Source organism: Sorex araneus, chromosome 4, assembly GCF_027595985.1.
Source record: "Sorex araneus isolate mSorAra2 chromosome 4, mSorAra2.pri, whole genome shotgun sequence".
Classification (NCBI taxonomy): Eukaryota; Metazoa; Chordata; class Mammalia; order Eulipotyphla; family Soricidae; genus Sorex; species Sorex araneus.
In genome coordinates this window covers 64513155-64533548 of record NC_073305.1, presented here as the reverse complement: position 1 = coordinate 64533548, position 20394 = coordinate 64513155, and the positions used below count along the sequence as shown (strand labels likewise).

The 20394-nt window shown below is 39.3% G+C and overlaps 1 protein-coding gene across 1 annotated transcript in view; it reads left to right on the top strand.

Moving 5' to 3' along the window:
* Positions 1–20394, top strand: part of SUCLG2 (succinate-CoA ligase GDP-forming subunit beta) — a 366012-nt gene that overhangs the window by 324342 nt on the left and 21276 nt on the right. Inside the window, exon 10 of the mRNA XM_004612784.2 lies at positions 14823–14943. Within this exon, the coding sequence (XP_004612841.2) occupies positions 14823–14943 (121 nt within the window). The remainder of the gene's footprint in view (positions 1–14822; positions 14944–20394) is intronic.

The following is a 20394-nucleotide window of genomic DNA, read 5'->3' as shown; positions in this document are numbered from 1 at the left end:
CTAAGAAATTCCCAGAGCTAGAGAATGCGGGCATCCAGATCCAAGGAGTCTGCAGGGTGCCAGCTAAAAAAGACCCAAATAAAAAATCCCCAAAGCATATCATAGTCAGAATGATGGATGCCGTGGATAGAGACACAATACTGCAAGCAACAAGAGCAAAGAAGGAAATCATATATAAAGGAGCACCCCTTAGATTCACAGCAGACCTATCAGAAGAAACCTTCCAAGCCCGAAGACAATGGTGGGATATAGTGAAAAAAATTAATGAAATGAACGCCTCACCAAGAATATTTTACCCGGCTAAACTCTCAGTTAAAGTTGAAGGAACCATACACTATTTCACGGAGAAGCAACAGCTCAGGAACTTCATAGACTCAAGACCAAACTAAAAGAAGGACTCAAAGGGCTACTGTAATACAAGGAAAAATCCTACAAGAACAAGAAACCCTACAGAAAAATGGCACAAAATCCCATGACAATAATTTCTCTTAATGTTAACAGTCCAAATGCAACAATCAAGAGGCACAGAGTGGCAAAATGGATTCGGAAACTAAACCCAACTTCCTGCTGCCTACAAGAAACACATCTGAATAGTCAGAACAGACACAGACTCAAAATCAAAGGATGGAAAACAATCCTGCAAGCAAACAACTCCCTCAAAAAAGTGGGGGTGCCATACTAGTATCTGACAACATAGATTTCAGGCTGAAAAAGATCAGAAGGGACAGCGAAGGTCACTTTCTATTCATCAAGGGATATGTATAACAGGAAGAAATCACACTCTTAAATGTATACGCACCTAATGAACAAGCTAAATACTTAAAAGAACTCCTAACAAAATTTAAGGAGGACATAACTAGCACCACGATAATAGTTTGTGACTTCAACACTGCCTTATCACCTCTGGACAGATCGACAAGAACAACACTCAGCAAGGAAGCATTGGCTCTGAAGGAAGAAGTAGAGGAGACAGGGCTAATAGAGCTATACAGGGCTATACACCCCCCCCCAAAAAAAAGAATACACATTCTTTTCCAGCACACGTGGAACATTTTCCAAAATAGACCATGTTCTGGGTCACAAATTATACCTTAATAGAATCGGGAAGATAGAAATTGTATCAACTGTCTTTTCAGACCATGATGCACTGAAGATGGAAGTTAATCACACACAGATGTGGAGAACCAAATCAAACACTTGAAAATTAAACAAATCACTATTGAACAATGAGTGGGTCATGAAGGAAATCAAGGAAGAAATCAAGAGATACCTCAAAACAAATGAGAATGAAGACACAAGCTACCAGAGTCTATGGGACGCAGCTAAAGCTGTGTTAAGGGGAAAATTTATAGCTCTACAAGCTTTCCTCAGGAAGGAAGAAAGGGCCTATATAGATAGTTTGACTTCGCAGCTCAAGATCTTAGAAGAGGACCAACAAAGGAACACAAACCAGATCAAAGGAAAGAAATAATAAAACTTAGAGCAGAAATTAATGATATGGAAACCCAAAAAACAATTCGAAAGATCAATGAAACAAAGAACTAGTTCTTGGAGAAAATAAATAAGATTAACAAACCGCTAGCAAGACTCACAAAGAAAGAGAGAGAGAAAACCCTAATAAACCGAATCAGACATGAAAAGGGGGACATCACAACAGAAACCAAGGAGATTCAAAATATCAGAGACTACTTTGAAAGTCTATATGGCACAAAATAAGAGAAACTAAAAGAAATGGACGAATTTCTTGATTCCTACAATCACTCAAGACTGAACCAAGAAGACTTGAAATACCTGTATAGACCCATAACTATCAAGGAAATCGGGGCTGGAGTGATAGCATAGCGGGTAGGGCATTTGCCTTGCATGCGGCCAACCCGGGTTCAAATCCCAGCATCCCATATGGTCCCCTGAGTACTTCCAGGAGTAATTCCTGAGTGCATGAGCCAGGAGTAACCCCTGTGCATCGCCGGGTGTGACCCAAAAAGAAAAAAAAATTATCAAGGAAACCCGAAACTGTAATCAAAAGTCTCCCCCCAAACAAAAGCTCAGGTCCAGATGGATTCTCTGGCGAATTCTTCTAAACATTTAAAGAAGACTTGTTGCCAGTTTTCCTCAAGCTTTTCCAGGAAATTGAAAAGACAGGAACCCTTCCGAACAGTTTCTATGAGGCACATATCTTTCTAATATGAAAAGCAAGTAAAGACACCACTAACAAAAAAAAACTATAGACCAATATCCCTGATGAACACCGATGCGAAGATCCTCAACAAAATACTAGCAAATAGAATTCAACAACTCATCAAAAAGATCATACACCATGACCAAGTGGGATTCATCCCGGGGATGCAAGGATGGTTTAACATTTGGAAATCAATCAACATAATCCATCTTATCAACAAAAATAAAGATAAAAACCATATGATCATATCAATAGATGCAGAGAAAGCAATTGACAAGATCCAACATCTGTTCATGATAAAAACTCTCACCAAAATGGGTTTTGGAGGAACTTTCCTCAAGATAGTCAAAGCCATCTACCACGAACCTATGACAAGCATTATCATCAATGGAGAAAAACTAAGGGCCTTTCCTCTAAGATCGGGGACAAGACAAGGATGCCCACTCTCACCACGTCTCTTTAATATAGTACTGGAAGTACTAGCAATAGCCATTAGCAAGAAAAAGTTACTAAGGGCATTCAGATAGGAAAGGAAGAAATCAAGCTCTCACTATTCGCAGACAATATGATACTATGTCTAGAGAAGCCTAAAATCTCTAGTAAGAAGCTCTTAGAAACAATTGACATGTACAGTAAAGTCACAGGCTATAAAATCAATACCCAAAAAACCATGGCCTTCCTATATGCAAACAATGAGACAGAGGAAAGGGACATGAAAAAAGCAATCTCGTTAACAATCGTGCCCCAGAAAATCAAATACCTTGAAATAAGCTTAACTAAAGAAGTAAAGGACCTCTACAAAGAAAACTATAAAATGCTACTCCATGAAATAAAAGAGGACATGAGGAAATGGAAACATATCCCTTGCTCATGGATAGGGAGAATCAACATTGTCAAAATGGCAATACTCCCCAAAGCATTATAGTGATTTAAGGCCATGGATCAAGCAATCCTGAAATTCATATGGAACAATAAACGCCCACGGATAGCTGAAACAATTCTTGGGAAAAAGATGATGGGAGGCATCACCCTTCCCAACCTTAAACTTTACTACAAAGCAGTAACAATTAAAACAACATGGTACTGGAACAAAGGCAGAGCCGCAGACCAATGGAACAGAGTGGAATATCCCTACACACAACCCTAAATGTATGATCATCTAATATTTGATATGAGGACAAGAAATGTGAAGTGGAGCAAGGAAAGCCTCTTCAACAAATGGTGCTGGCATAATTAGACAACCACATGTAAAAGAATGGACTTAGACCTTGACCTGACACCATGCACAAAAATCAGATCAAAATGAATTAAAGACCTCAATATCAGACCACAGTCCATAAGATACATCAAAGACAAGGTCGGCAAAACCCTTCACGATTTTGAAGCTAAAGGTATCTTCAAAGAGGACATGGAACTAAGCAATCAAGTAGAAACAGAGATAAACAAATGGGACTATATTAAACTAAAAATCTTCTGCACCGCAAAATACACAGTGACCAGAATACAAAAGCAATCTACAGAATGGGAAAGGATATTCACCCAATACTCATCCGATAAAGCGTTGATATCAAGGGTATATAAAGCACTGTTTGAACTCTACAAGAAGAAAACATCCAACCCCATCAGAAAATGGGCCAAAGAAATGAACAGAAACTTTTCCAAGGAAGAGATACGAATGGCCAAAAGGCACCTGAAAAACTGCTCTGCATCACTAATCATCAGGGAGATGCAAATCAAAACAACCATGAGATACCACCTCACACCACAGAGAATGGCACACATCCAAAAGAACAAAAGCAACCACTGTTGGAGAGGATGTGGGGAGAAAGGGACCTTCTACACTGCTGGCGGGAATGCCGACTGGTCCAGCGCCTTTGGAAAACAATATGGACGCAGCAGGTAGGGTCTTTGCTTTGCAAGCAGCCAACCCTGGTTCTATTCCCAGCATCCCATATGGTTTCCTGAGCACCGCCAGAAGTAATTCCTAAGTGCAGAGCCAGGTGTGACTCTGTGTATTGCCAGGTGTGACCCAAGAAAGCAAAAAAAATTTAAAATAATCAATAAAAATTGAATGATTTTATCAACTAAAAAGAAAAAAGAAAAGAAAAAATCATAGTACCTATGGTAATGGAAGGAAAACTGTAGTCTAGTTTCTTTAGTACATCTGTTTCTTATCTATTCATGGAATCAACGAACATGCAAGAAATAGGATGATAGTCACCAAGAGTGGTTAAAACTATAAAATAACATGCAATGAATATACCACACTTTGAAAACAACTGTATACCAAAAAATTTTACAATGTCAAGAAAATAAGACAATTACAAAGCAATAATCTTATTTCCTATGTAATTCTCCTAAATGGAGGTGAAGACCACCCATTTTAATTTGAGGGTAATCCTGAGCCTGTGTGAGTGCTGCCAAACACTTCTTTTGGAACAGGGACATGCTTCTTCATTTGTGTGTTGTCTGACTGCTTTAATACTGCCATTGCAGAGTTGACTAGTTGGGACAGAAACTGCCCAAATGCTAGTTTATATCAGCGGCCAGCTGTCTCAGATGATATGGGGTGTAATTAGGCAGATTATCGTGTTTCTGACTAGTTAATGGCTGTGAGACCCTAAACTGTGAACCATAGTTTATTTGTAAAATGTGGTCATAAAGTCAGGCTGCTAAACTTTATTCAGATACATTTTTTGATACTGCTAAGTGAAGGTTCTCTTCCCACCTTCTGTGAAGTCTGAGTAGGTTTCCTTAAATCACTGACTTTTCAAACTTTCTCACGGTGTATGCTCTGTAAGATTGTGACTTGCTTCCCCCTGGAGTGGTCTATTACATTTCTCAAATGTTCTTTTCTGTCCACTGACCATTGTCTTTGGTAAACTCTGGCTTTATATGTGTTCCTTATTGCTCTCAATGCATCCAGATTCTTTCTGTTTGTCTGTGGGGGCTGAGGGGGGGGGGGGTCACATACAATGGTGCACAGGAGTTACTCCTGGCTCTGCATTTAGGAATCACTACTGGTGGTGCTTGGGGGACCAGTTGGGATGCCGGAGATCAAATCCAAGTCAGTTGTGTGGAAGACTCGCACCCTATCCACTGTACTATCACACCAACCAGTCTTGACTTTCCTTCAGGTCACAGCTGAAATGTTGCCAGTGCTGACCCTTGCTGACCCTCAGGATGACATGGATCCAATTTTCTGAGTAGTTCCCTCCCATTCCCAACTCTTATCATAGTTGCAGTTTAAGATCTTAGATCTAGAACATGTTTTGTCATTTAGGGGGTTGCTGGGATTGTCAGGTCAGGGCTTACAGTGCCAGAAGTGCTCTGAGCAGAGAGCCAGAAGTAAACCCTGAAATCACCAGGTGTGGCCAAAGCCAACACACACAAAAAATACTTTATATTGCTGGTTTAGCTACTTTCCAGACTCACTGGTTCTGTGTGCCATGCACTGCAGCAAGGCATGTTTGATTAACACAGAGAGGGATGCAACCCTGGTGGGCACCATGCCCAGGAGGTGCCACTCCTGGAAAGTATGAGCAGAGTCCCACAACCAGCAACACTGACATAACTGTGCACCTCATCTAAGAGTGTGACCTCAGGTGAGCATATGAACAGATTAACAGCTAAAGGAGTGCAGACCTCTCTGAGCACATGGCAGAAGGAGTAAGTCAGTGTGCTAAGAGCAGCAAGCACCATAGCTTAAAAATGAGTGAGAATCACAGGAACGGGATGGGGAAAAGAATAAAAGAGAATCATTTAAAGGAAATGAAAGAGGGTCTAACAGCTTATACCTTCAGGGAAATGTATTAACTGTATGGCTTTAAAAAAAAAGTAAGCAATATTTGGTAACCTCAGATTTCATTAAAAGGAATAAGAATAATGTCTAAAAATTGAGTTCTTTTATGGAGTCAAAGAGATATTGCAAAGGGTAGGGCACTTGCCTTTCAAATGACTGACACAGGTTTAGTCCCCTTGTACCATATATTGTCCCCAAGCTTTTCCAGGAATAAACCCTGAGCACAGCCAGGTGTTACCCAAAAAACAAAACTTTAATATGCACGTATATATAATTACAAATATATTTAATATATATGTACATATATATATACAATGGCAACATACTAACATACTAGCTGCATGATTTGGCATATTTTAATTTAATTTTATTTTTATAAAGTTCACAATAATTTATTACATTCAATATTCCAGCACCAATCCCACCACCATTATTTCAAATGTTCCCAACCACCACCCAAGCCTGCCCCAAAAGCAGGCCCTAAATAATTTATTGGTATTTCTTGTTGTGAATAATTTGCTCAAAGTGATTTTAAAAAGTTTCCTTAGAAGGAAAACTTTGAAGATTATTGTATCTCACCCTGGAGCCATTAAACCCCTATATAAGAGAGTACTAACATAGTGTTAGAGGTTGAGCCTGTGTGCTGATGTTTTTTTTAAATGAGATTGGTTATCTTCTACTTTATATCCCATACAACGTGGTATTCTACTCCTGGTACATCAGTGGTGTACAATATGAGATGTTGCTTCAGAAATTCTAAAATTTTAAATAGGGTGACACAGCTGGAGTTAAATTTTTAACTGGATGGTGACTTTGGGGTCAGAGGCATCCCTACAGCTTGTTGATCTCTTCCAAGATTTATTTGTGAGTCTCTGGATCATGGCCAATTAATGAGCTTATGTGGCGCCAGCGACTGTTTGTGGGTGTGACTGCCAAGCTCCCAAAAGAACAGAAAGATGGGAGGAGGCCACCCATCCCTGACTCTATGAGTGCTTGGAGATCTCAGTCACAAAATCCGCATACCTGAGTTTTTCAACAGTTTCATTCATGGATGAGGCTTGTACCAAGCCTGTGAAAATGGACCGTGATACTGCACTTTTTTTCCCCTGTTTAAACTTTGGTATTCTCATCTTTAAGTTGGGTTGGATAATACTTATGTCATATATTTATGGAAGAACTGACTATGGTAATAGCAGAGAAGCTACCAGGAAAGTACTTATCGGACCTTAATAAGTTTGCTGATTCTGGAAGACGTGCATCATCAAGGGAAAGCTATATCCTCAGACCTTCTGTGTCTTCAGATACCCTTGGTTTTATTATCTGTAAAATAGGGACAGTAGTCATGCCACCTCCAATAATAATCATGTGTGAAGTATGTTAATACATGTAAAGTAACTCTAATATTGCCATGATCCGCTAAATGCTTCACAGGTGTTATATTTGTGATTATAAATAAGCTTGATTCTTAAAGGTATAAACAGTGTTTCCCAAAAAAAGTGCACATGAAAACAATTTTTAGCTAGTTGCAAAGAATTCATAATTCCCCTGAAATTTGTCCCAAATCCTTTAAGAACCTGCTGTGTATTATTCTTTTCCCATGCCTTTGACATCATATTCTGTAGGAATAAGTTAGCCCTAGGACTTTTCTAAGTTTGTCCCCTACAAAAAAAATTGTTTGTGTGAATATATTTGAGCATGGTTCCCTAATGCTCATCAGACACTTAGAAGGATTAAGTTCCCTGAAAGGTTTCTAGTAGTGATTTTTGTTGGTTTGTATATTTGTGATGGGGGTTGGGGATTTTGAATAAATACCAAAGGCTCTAGCTATCCTTGCTTTGAAGCTTATTCTTTGCTTTTAATTGTGGACAGAAATCTGCAGCCAGAGTGTATTTTGCAAAGCCAAACACACATAGACCTTTGAAAAACTTGCATTTGTACTGCCGCGCCACCTGCATTGCTCCTCACAGCTGCCTCAGCCCTGGCTGTGGGTTAGCGGACTGGAGTCTGGAGACCTCTGCACGCTCTTTGGCACTTTCACAGCTTCATTAAATGATCTTTACTTTGGTGCAACAGTAAATAGCAACTCTTGTAGTTCTCACCCAGGCGTTTAGAAAAGACTCTGTTCCTAAAAGCAATTAAGAACCTTCCAAGAGTCTCTGGATACTTAAATAGACTGGGCACTGACTTTCTCTCTTCCAACACACACACACACACACACACACACACACACACACACACATGCATGCACGCATGCACACTCGCACACACACACAACATGCGCACTATTAAAATTTGATATTGGTATTGTCATGAAACAGCAATTAGTGGTTGTAATAATAAATGAATGCACCAGGCACCCACTGAAAATGACATATTTTATAAGTGCTAAATAATAATGATGATATCACCAGGCTTTCATTTTCATAACTGTCTTAATTTTACTCTCAGTTTGATATTGCAAATTACAGTAGTTAATTATAGAAAGTGGTCCAGAGTGAAACTTTAAATCAGATTTCCATTAAAGTGCATGGCGGCAGCAAATTATTTTATAGTGGGAGAGAACAGTGGGGCCTGGTGCTCGGCTGGCGTGGGTCTTCCCAGCCCCCCGATGGAGTTTATCCTCCCAGAGTCCTGTATACACCCTGTGTCCTTTGTAGTCTGGATTCTGTGTGCTTCTGTGTTTTGTTACTCTCCTTGAAAGAATATTTACTACTGGGGCCAGAGGGAAAACACGGGGGTTAAGGTTGTGCCTAGCATGTACTGACCCCACTCTGATTCCCTGCAACACACGGTCTCTCGAGCATCAGAAGGTTCAGCCCTCAAGACTCCTGAGCACCCAGCAGGACCCAGTGACTGTTTGGCACTGCAAGCCCTAGCTGCTCTCTCAGTGAGCATCAGGCCTGTTGGCCATGAATAGCCAAGGGGTTATCCTGAGCACCACTGGGGAAACAGCCCCCCTCCCAATAGAAGTCCTGTTTTGTTAGTATTGGGTTAAACTCTTTTTCATTCTCTTTCCTTTTCTCCTTTGCTGTGTTCTTCCCACATTGCCTTCTTTCACTCTTCTTGCTCTCTTTTGCAAACCTCTGCCTCAACTCTAGTATACCTCATCACTCACCCCTTCCCTCTGCAGATACGGAATGAGTCAAGCTGGTGACAGCTTTACTTTCTCTATGCTTCCGTTGCCTTCTCCCTGAATTCCTACTGCCTTTCCTTGCCCCCTGGAACACTACCCCCACCAAAAATCTCTCTTCACTGATCCCAACCTTAATTTTTGAGCACAGTGATACATATTTGATCTCCATTTACCAAGTACTTAATTCTGTGTCTGATACAAGGAAGATAGCACTTAGATCTCTATTAATATGTCTCTAGTTCTCTTAATTTTTTATTCTTTGTTTTTCTTTTTAGGTGTTAGTTTACAATATCACAGAATTTCAGGGGTGTGCTGCACACCTCAGTATGTGTCACTTTTTTATGCCACCAAAGTTCCAGCGCCGTTCCACCACTGAAAAGACCCCACTGCTCATTCTTTCCACTACCCCCCCCATTCCATTTGGTAATCACCATAATGTTCACTAAGAGTAGGAGTTAGTTTTGTTGATTCTTAAAACCATAATTTATGAGATGATTGCACTATATTATAGCTTGTGCTAGCTGCTGACAGGGAAAAAATGACGCACTCCTATTGTAGAGGATCACGAAGTGACTTACAAGGAGGCAGCAGCTTGGGTGTAGAGTGAAAGTAAATCAACTCCACTGGAAAAATAGTATTAGTTCATTTAAAAAAAAACTGAAAAAATAAATCTTATGTTGTTGGAAAAGAGGACTTTTTCTTGGGTTTAGCACCAGTTAGAGTGGTTAACTTTATATTGGCCTGTAAGAGATTTCTGGGCATTGATACCTACTGAGACCATACCGTATCTACGATTCATATGTTACCCTCCATCCAGGGCATATACCACCGAGGAACATCAAACACTATGGCTATCTTTTCTCCTAGAGACCCCCTTTTCCCTACCATTGCAGTGAAATATCTGATGTGGTGTAACCACTCTTTAAAATGAACATATTCTGCGGTTGTATTAAGGCAGTGATTTACTCTATAAGAATGGAGAGCTTTAATAATCCTCCTTGTTTAGAGAAGAATCTGACTGCATTCTTATGTGTAGGATGGAAGAGATCAGAGGTTACTCAGTGCCACTGTGTGCTTTAATCGAAGGCCTTCTTCTGCCACAGAAAACTCAGTGAACCTTGGAACTTTTTGAGTTTCTCACTTGGACCCCTGGATATTTATTTCTTTTTTATGGTTCCCCAGCCTACCCGCCCACCCCCATTGTTCTGACAAGTTCTTCATCCCATAGCTTTTAGGAGACTACTGCCATATCTGGTTTCAAAGGTAGCAACATCGAAGAGCTATCATTAGATAGGAAGCTTGGCTTACCAGTTGGCATGTGAGAATGGTGATGATAACTGTCATTACTGGGTGTAGCCACAATTTAATTGGCCTGAAAAAATATTGCTTATTTGTTTTATTCATAAGTTATTATCTTTTTATGGAAGTTAAATTTGTGTTTCTTTTATATGTGATTCAAAGTGCCTCAGCGTATTGAAGGTGGTATTCTTCATACTTGCTTTCTAGATAACTAGCCCTCTTTTATCATTGCTTGTCAAAATTAATGTGTATAGAAACATCCATTAAGTACTTTGCAGACCTTGTGATTCATTTTGTGTTTATTCTCTGAGGTAAGCCTTCAGTAACCTTATCAGTGATGTATTCCCATTCTATAGATGAGGAGTCCATGTTCATGAAAGGGTGGGTTGCCAAGGATCTAACTCATTTGATCTCACCACTGTCTGTGTTAATTGTGCAATGAGGGGCACATCGATTCTGAATGATTTTGTCAGACCCAATGGACCAACCCTTACTGTACTTATTTATTAGGTTTCTAAGAATGATCAAAATTAAAATTTAAGCTTCAGGAAACACTTTTTAAAAGAGTTACATGTTATGTTACACAAATATAAGATCTTCATTTTTATGAGTTAATTTGACAAATTAAAATAATGGGACTTAAAAATGGCATGCAGCATACACATATATGCTCTGCAATTAGTGTAACATAATTTAATTGTGACTCCATTCTTGGAATTTTGATGCCATCAGCTTGATGAATAGCCATTTTCTGTGGGTGTTATCAATTAATCTAAGTAATGAATTCTCTTCATTATCTCATTCTTTATGTTAATTATACAGGATTTTCTTACCCCTATATATCAAGTCAAGACAACTCTGGGTTTTTTTTTGGCCTGCAGCTTTCAAATATAGAATATATGTAAATAAATTAACATGATGCACTTTACATTTCTAAAATTTCTGAAATGCTGACGTTCGTTTTGTCCTTATTTTTGATATGAACTCATATCTTTCTTTGAGGGTAATTTTTTTTTATCAAATAGTTCATTATGTAAGAGAAATATACTATTTGGGGGAATGTAATTCTCATTTACTAATAGATACTAAGAAATCATGCAAATGTTTGAATCTATGCCTCCATACAATAACAAATAATTAACAAGTTTGTAGTTTTGAAATATTCCATGGAGCACCATTGCCAACAAAAATATAATCCTCTGGATAAAGACTTAATTTTTCATTAAAGAACCATGAGATAAGTAGCTACAAAGTTGTCCATGATTGATGTTCTGTTATATGATGATGTTCCTTCACCAGTGTGCGTTTCCTAGACCACTATCTCCAGTTTCCCTCCTTCCATGCCCCACCCCCAGTCTGCCTCTATGGCAGACACTTCTCTTCTGCCCTCTCCTTCCCTGTCCTCCTTCCTCCTCCTTCCCCTCCCACCCTGCCCCTCTCTCGCTCACTCACTCGCTCATTCTCTGAATCTTGCTAGTGGTTTTTCAATACTGTTTTTTTGTTTATTTTTCAAAGAACTAACTCTTGGTTTCACTGATCTTTTGGATTGGAAGGGTGGTGGATTCCAGCTCATTAATTTATCCTCTAAGTTTTACTTCCTTCCTCCTGACTGTTTTATCCTGACTGTTTTAGTCTCCTTTTGTTGGTCATTTTCCAAGATCTTAACTTCAAGTTATTTATGTGGGCCCTTTCTTCCATTATGATGTATACTTGTGGAGCTATAAACTTTTCTCTTTGCTCCGCTTTTTATGAATCCTACCATTTCTGGTAGCTCCTGTCCTCATTTTCATCTGTTTCCAGGAATCTTGATTTTCTCACTGATTCCCTCTCAAGCCCAGGGATTGTTCAGTAATGAGCTGTTTAATTTCCAGGTGTTTGATCTCATTCTCTGGTTCTGTCTGTGTATGATCAACATCTGTGTTCAGTGCATCATGGTCTAAAAAGATAGTTGATATCATTTCTGTCTTCTTGATTTTATGGAGATATATTTTGTGGCCCAGCATATGATCTTGCAATGGAGACTGGAACATGTGCACTGGAGAATAATGTGCATTTGGCTTTTGGCGGATAAAAAGTTCTGTATTTCTCCACTAGCCCCCTTCCATTTCTTTCTTCAAAGCCAGTGTTTCCTTGCTGAGTATTAGTCATTGATCTATCAAGAGATGACAAGGCTGTGTTGAAGTCTCCAACTACTATTGTGTCACTAGCATTTTCTTGCATTGAAGTCTGTTAGCAATTTTGCTTGTCCCTCATTGGGTGCATAAATATTTAGGAGTGATTTCTTACTGATGTACATATCCCTTCATTATTACAAAATGGCCTTTGCTGTCTCTTCTAACCCATTTCAGCCTGAAATCTGTGTCATCAGATACTAGTATGGGCACCCTAGCCTTTGTGAAGAAGTTGCTTGATTCAAGAGTTGTTTTCCAGCCTTTGACTTTGAATCCGTGTTTAGTCTGACTATTCGAATGTGTTTCTTGTAGGCAGTAGAATGTTGGATTCAGTTTCTTAATCCATTTTGCCACTCTGTGTCTCTTAATTGGTGCATTTAGACCATTGAAATTGAGAGAGACTATTGTCATGTGGCTTTGTGCAATCTTTCCATAGAAGTTTATTGTGTTTGTGTTGTTTGTCTTGCCTTATAGTTGCCCCTTTAGTCCTTCTTTTAAAGTTGGTTTTGAGTCTATGAAGTTCCTGAGCTGTTTTTTATCCATGAAATTGTGTATCATTCCTTTAAATATGAGTGAGAATTTAGCTGGGAAATATTCTTGGTACAGCTTCATTTCATTCAGTTTTTGCACTATATCCCAGCACTGTCTTCAGACTCAAGGATTTTCATCTGATAATTCTGCTGTCAATCTAAGAGACGCTTCTTTTTATATAATTTCCTTCTTTGATCTTGCTGCTACTGGTATTGTGTCTCTATCTATGGTATTCATTATTCTTATTAGGATATGTCTTTGAGTTTTTATATTTGGATCTCTTATAGCTTTGGACTTCTGGATGCCTACATTCTACATCGCTTATAGCTTTGGACTTCTTGGCTCTGGATGCCTACATTCTACATCTCTGGGAACTTTTCGGCAATGATGTCTTTAACTGTCACTACCTCATTGGGGTTGCCTCCTGTCCCTCTGGGACTGTATGATTCTTATGTTCTACTTGAATTCGTCCCATAGTTCTCTTGCCTGCCTTTGAACTATTTTGAGGTCTTTTGTCATCATCTGTTGTTGCCTGGATGTTTTCTAAGCTCATTTTCGATTCTCTTGTCAACTATTATTTCCTACTGTTGGGGTCACCCATTGAGTTTTTCATTTCATCTACTGAATTTTTTATTAATGATATTTGTTTTTCATTTTTTTATTTCTGCTCTCCTTTCCTCTGGTATCTTATTGACTTTCCATTTGACTGGTTCTTTCATATCCTCCTGTATTTTATTGGATATCCAATTCACTGTTCCCGTGGGACCATCATTAAACATCCTCACCATTTCATCTCTGAATTCTTTATCAAAGAGATTATATATGTGGGTATTCCTTGTTTAGGCTTCAGGGCTCTTACCTCATCTACTCCCTGTGATGTGGGGGTTGGGGGGATTCTGTGTTGTTTTCCCATGGTGCCTGTGGTAGTCTTGAGGTGGTTCCTTCCAACACTCTGTCAGTGTTACCCGTCACTACCAGAGAGTATCTTGGGAAGCCCAGTGGGTGGTGGTCTCTTTCTCTTTGGTGTCCCTGTATAACTTTTGTGAAGCCTCTTGCAAACGTGTTCTTTGACCTATGCTGTTATTTTTAGATTGAGTTATAGAGTTTCTTGTGCCCACCATAATTTTTGTGAGTTTGGGAAGAATGTTAATTGGATTAGGGGCTAATAGGCTATTGGCCTACTGTTTTAGGGGTAGTCAGGCTGCACTGGTGAGAGTTCAGTATGAGTCTGTGATGAAGGTGTGGGTCTTACAGGATATGGAAGGGGAAACTAACTCCGCATAGCTCATTTTAAAAGTCCTCTTCCAGCTGCACTGCAATTACTAAGTTGGGTCTTCCATGAGAAAAAAAAGGGTCCTGCCATCCAACTTTCCATAAAAGACAAAATTTTATGAAATTTTAAAGAACACTCTACTCATAAAAGATTAGTTCCAGACAACAATATTGGAAAAAGTATATTTTTTAAAAAATGGTAGAGACTGAATTGATTTTGAGTTCAAATAAGTGATTGCTAGTTTAATACAATAATTTGTGTTGCTATTTACTAATTCAGTACTAAATTTAGCTTTCATAGTGTTTTCATTTTATATTTTATAATCTGTATTTAAAGAGGGAGAAAGCCTTATTTTTGTTGTCAATTTTGCAAGTTATTGTTAAGAACTTTGACTGTCAGCATTTTGATAGGCACCCTGCCATTTTCAATTTCAGGTTGAAGCCATCCTTGTCAATATTTTTGGTGGAATTGTCAACTGTGCCATCATTGCCAATGGGATCACCAAAGCTTGCCGGGAGCTTGAACTGAAAGTGCCCCTAGTGGTCCGACTGGAAGGTAAGTTACGGCAGATGCTGCTGTGCCCATCACTGCATCACTGTATCACTGTCATCCTGTTGATCATCAATTTTGCTTGAGCAGGTGCCAGTAATGTTTCCATTCTTCCTAGCCCTGAGATTTTAGCAGCCTCCTTTACTCGTCCTTCCCAACGGTGCCACATTGTAGGCTCTTTTTTTTTCTTTTTGGGTCACACCCAGAGACGCTCAGAGGTCACCCCTGGCTCTACACTCAGGAATTACCCCTAGCCGTGCTCAGGGGACCATATGGGATGCTGGGAATCGAACCCAGGTCAGCCGAGTGCAAGGCAAACGCCCTACCCACTCTACTATCACTCCAGCCCCCACATTGTAGGCTCTTTCAGGGTAAGGGGAATGAGACCCATCATTGTTACTGTATTTGGCATATCGTATATGCCACAAAGAGCTTTTCAGGCTCTGCCATGCAGGCAGGAGATGCTCTCGGTACCTTGCCAGGTTCTCCGAGAAGGAGAACTAGGCTATAAGAGGTTGCACGGTCAGGAATGCCAGGAGCTTTGTTTTATAGTCTCTGGATCCTGGCCATTGCATTGATGGGATTCCATTGGCTGCTGTGCCAATACCTCTGACTTTTCTGAGGGTAGGTGGTCCATGTGTTCTGTACTCAGAAACATCCTGCGAAAGTACAAGGAAGCACTGGACGTAACTGCTACGACACAATGTAGAGTACTCTACTGCTTTCAGCCTCCAACAGGCTGTTAGGGATTGCAGCTCTCCAAGAGTTGCTTATGGTATGATTTTTCAGAAATACCAAGCCTGCTCTAGAGTAGAGCCCCTTCATTATTAATTGGTTCAGGAGATTAGTGTTGTGGGGAAGCACTGTGAGAAACGCTGCTCCACAAACTATTCATCATGGGAATGCAGCAGTGCTCAAACCTTCTGGTCTCAAGACTCCTTTGCTTGTTAAAATTGATGAGCCCAAAGAGCACTAGTGTATTTTGGGTTACATCTGTTGAAGTTTATTAATTCAAAGTTAATGTGGCAAAAGGAATCGCAGCTTGACATTTTAAAAAATACTCTTCAATAGCAGAATTTTAATTTTTGCATTCAACATTTTATATATAAATTTATGTACCACATATTTTATGAAAAATAATGACCCCTTAAAAATTATAGTAAGAATAGCAGAATTTATTGACTGCTAGTCTAGCAAATACCTTTTGTATATATCTTACACCTTCAGTGTATATCTTAAATTTCCTTCCATGTTAGATCTGTTACAATATAATACTTTTGTAGAAGTCTATGAAGAAAACCTAGCCTCATAAACATATGTGTTTGGGAAAGGAAGGGTTTCTTTTAAAAGAAAATAATGTGGCAGGAGGAGGGGTGGTGGGAGGGATACTAGGATGATCGGTGGTGGAAAATAGGCACTGGTAAAGGGATGGGTAATAGATCATTGTATGACTGAAATGCAAGCACGAAAGTTTGTAAGTATGTAACTGTACCTCATGGTGATTCACTAAAAAAAAAAAAATTCAGTGTGAAAAATTTAACCGAATTTTGACATGCTTTCATAATTTAAATAATTTTTAACCAACTAGAAAAACAAGAGAATTAACTTACTATAATAAAGACCCTATATGAAGACTGTGAAAAAAATTGATCGTATAATTGTGATGTTTCCTTGATACTACACTCTAGTCCAAAACTAATCGTTTCTTTATTAAAGATAAATTTCAATGTTAACTATAACACATTTCAATAAACTTTTTGTGCTGTTTTATTATTACTGATCTATCTTGGATATTAAATAGATTGTATGCGTGTGTGACTTGCAGGATCACATATTCATTATATAGGAAATGTGAGGTTATGCAAATCTTCCATATGTTGACAAATTTTAACATACACATTTACACTTGTTAATATGACACCTTCTCATAAGAAATACATCTAAATATTGGGAAGCTGTCAAGATGATAGAGTGTTTCAAGAATCCTAATTTTCTCTTAAAAGCACAAATTTTGTCATCAGCCATGAAATGGTCAGTTTGTTTTCCATGAAGTAACAACTTTGTTTCACCCATTTTTGAGAAATTTTCTGTCATATAATGAAGTTTTGGCAACTACAATATGCCTTCCATTTGGCACCTTTCCCCTGTCCAAAAAATGAGCATTCCTTGGAAAAGTGGTTGGTCAACTTGCTTCTGAAACAAAACCGTTTGCACACTTTTCCTCAGAAAAATAATCACATTTCAGTATGCAGCACAAATGCTTTCTATATACTTTCCATTTAGTCTCATAGAGTATTAAAAGAGGCACTCAAAGGTTGAGATTTAATAAAACTAGTTTTTTCACTTTTCATTGACGGCATTCATACTCTAAAATTTTTTTTTCTTACTCTGAATATATGGTGGTAGAAAATACTACATCATTTGGTTACATACCAGCATTTTACCTGCCATTTCTTTTATTAGTCTGAATACTAATAAGGTATTGTTATTGGTTATATTATTACTACAAAAGGCTTTTTTTTCTACATAAGTCTTTGCCACCTCCCCAGAATTCTGAGACTACCAGTGTAGCAAAAACAGTACTAAAAAGAAGTACTTAATGTGCAACTGTGCAAAAGTCCTTTCCACATTGTCAGCCAATTCAAATTAAAATGTCCTAGCCACTCATGGAATAAATTTCAGCATTCTTGTCCAGGGGCCATTCCCTTACTTCAGTGCTGTTCTCGTCATTTCCACTAGACCTCCTTTCTTCCTCAAAATAAAGTCCAAGGATATTTTGACTTTTCTCTGTGTGTGCTTTGAAGTCAAAATTCTAGTAAGGTTGCATACTTCTTTTCTGTTTGCTGCTTTCTTTAGTTACTTCCTTATACTCTCTCTTTACGTGAAATTCTCTGCCTCACAAACATCCATCTGCACCATATGGACTTGATGCAAATAATGATCATAAAAGAAAAATGAAAAGAGCAGAAGCTCCAGTTGGCAAAGTTTAATATGAACATTAAAACATCCTCGTTAATTAAATCTTCAAAATGTAAATGCAATCTAATTGGTCTCAATAAAAATAATTTTAATGGAATGAAGATGATTGATGGGATTGCAATGTAAAGAAAATTGATCAAGGAGTTAATGGGTTCCTCGCTGTAGATAGAATTCTTATTAAAATGTTGACGTCAGGTGCTGGAGACATAGAACAGGGGCTAGAGAACTTGCCTTGCACAAGGCCAGTTCCGGTTGGATACTTTGTATGTTCCCCCAGGCATGACCAGAAATGAACCTTTAGAACAGAGCCAAAAGTAAGCGCTGAGCAGTACCAGGCATTGCTCCAAACCCCAAATGCAGAACAAAACGTTTATGTCACATTGTGTTCAAAGTCAAAGGGCTGAGTGACAGTGCCTATCAAACTCTCAAGGTTGCCTCTTCTTGTCTTCTTCAGTAGCAGATCTCACTCTCTATAAGCATACCTTCTTCATGTGTATCAACAGGGTATGAATTAGAGAAGAGAATATGCTATATTAGGTTCATTCTTTCTAGTGATCTTTACTACACGGATGTCAGCAGGTACTTGTAATTATTAGTTATTAGTAGAAGAGTATCCAAAGTGTGTGTTATAGAAGAGAATGTTATACCACTTTTAATCTTTCCAAAGTATTAAAAGAAGAATTGTGTAATACACACAAAAAAGGGAAGGGGCATCACACCAGGCACAAGGCAGTGGTGCTCTATCTCTCCCGCCGCCTGCGTTCGGGAATCTCCAGCCGCTTCCCCCACCCCGGGGAGGTTGATGGTGATGACAAAGCAGGCGAAGGAAGGAACGAGTGCCAGGCTGGTCAGTATCAGTTGCAGTTTATTCCAATCTCTGTTCCTGTTCTACTTGTCTCCCCCCCACCCCACCCCCGCTCACTCTCACTTCTTTTGCCTTGAGCTCTGCTTCGGGTGTCTCCCCTGCTTCTGTCTGTCTCTCTGTCTCTCTGTCTCTCTGTCTCTCTCTCTCTGTCTCTCTCTCTCTCTCTGTAGTCTCTCCTCTGGTCTCTTCCAACTGCTCTGTCTCTGCTTCTGTGTTTTCTTCTGTCTGTGTTGTCTCCTTCTCTTCTGTGTCTTCCCGTGTGTCTTCCCTTGTGTCTTCCCTTGTGTCTTCTGTGTCTTCTCTTGTGTCATCTTCTTCTGTCTCCCTCAGTGCCCCACAGTCTTATTTTATATAGCAAATTACATAGGGCAGTAGCACAAAGGTGGGTTTAACACTAACAAATCAACAAAGAAGGGTAAGACCATTTCTTGAGGAGATTAACAAAAATCTCATTTAAGGAAATCTCATGTAAGGAGATCTGCTCAAGGGTGTGATTGCAAGCAAGGGTGTGTCAGGGTGTGAGCTAGTAATCTGCTTAAATAATTATAGTAAATCTACTTCTAATATTTCTAGCAATGTCATTCTGTATAAGCACAGTAAGAGATACAAAGTTTGGTTCTTCCTGAGGACATCTTACTATATATTCCAGACCACAGTCCTCAGGCCAGGTTAGTCTTCCTAACCCTAACAGGGTCCTAGTCTCATCGTTACTTTTGGATCATGAAAGCATTTGTCTATGACCATGCTCTCAACTTATAGTTGAGTATTGTGGCGCTTTGGCCTGGCCCATTTCGATGCCAGGGTAGCTTACAGCTCGCCCTGGGTCCATTCCATCCCTCGTCGGGACCCTGTTGTTTGGGTGCTAGAAACAAAGGGCAACTGAGTTGAGAAAGCAGATGCCTGGGAGTAAATATTATTGGAGTCAATCAGCTCCCAAGTTACAAAGCATATTATTAACTGTCTTCCTGTGTCCATACAGAAAGGACATTGCTCTGAGGTAAACTATGCAAAAGACACTAACTTACAATACAAATTCAGAGTCCTTAGGAGAATCTGATCGTACAAGAATCTGATTAGAGGAAAGGTGATTAACTGGTTGGGAAGGAGAGTGAAGAGAAGAGTTTACAGATAAACAAAGGAATGGGAGTGTCTCCAGAGCAGTTAAACTTAAACTCCTTATAGTAAGGGAGGAAGGACAAACCAATGTTATCCTACCTCTCCCCCTTTTCTTTTTATAAATATACAAAAATTTGAATTAGAGGCACAATTCCAAATCACAATACAGTCTTATTAGTTGTACTAAGATTTCAGTCCAACCCTGGACCAAGAACAGTGCTTGTAATAAAGTGTCCATTGTCCAGCACTGTCCAGGGATGATAAGAGTCACTTTTCCACATTTTGACGACACTATACATCTCCATGAAGTTTGAAGAGCTGTTCTGGCAACAGCAACAGTAGTGGTCACATCATTGAGCCTCTGGAGAACTTCAATCAGAAGACTAACAAATTGTCAGGCAGTCTTGTAAAGAAGCTAGAAAACTCTTTTGCAGTCTCTCTGATGCTGATTCCTCCGATTTCCTTGCAACTTCCGCTGAAATCAATTTGGCTGGCTG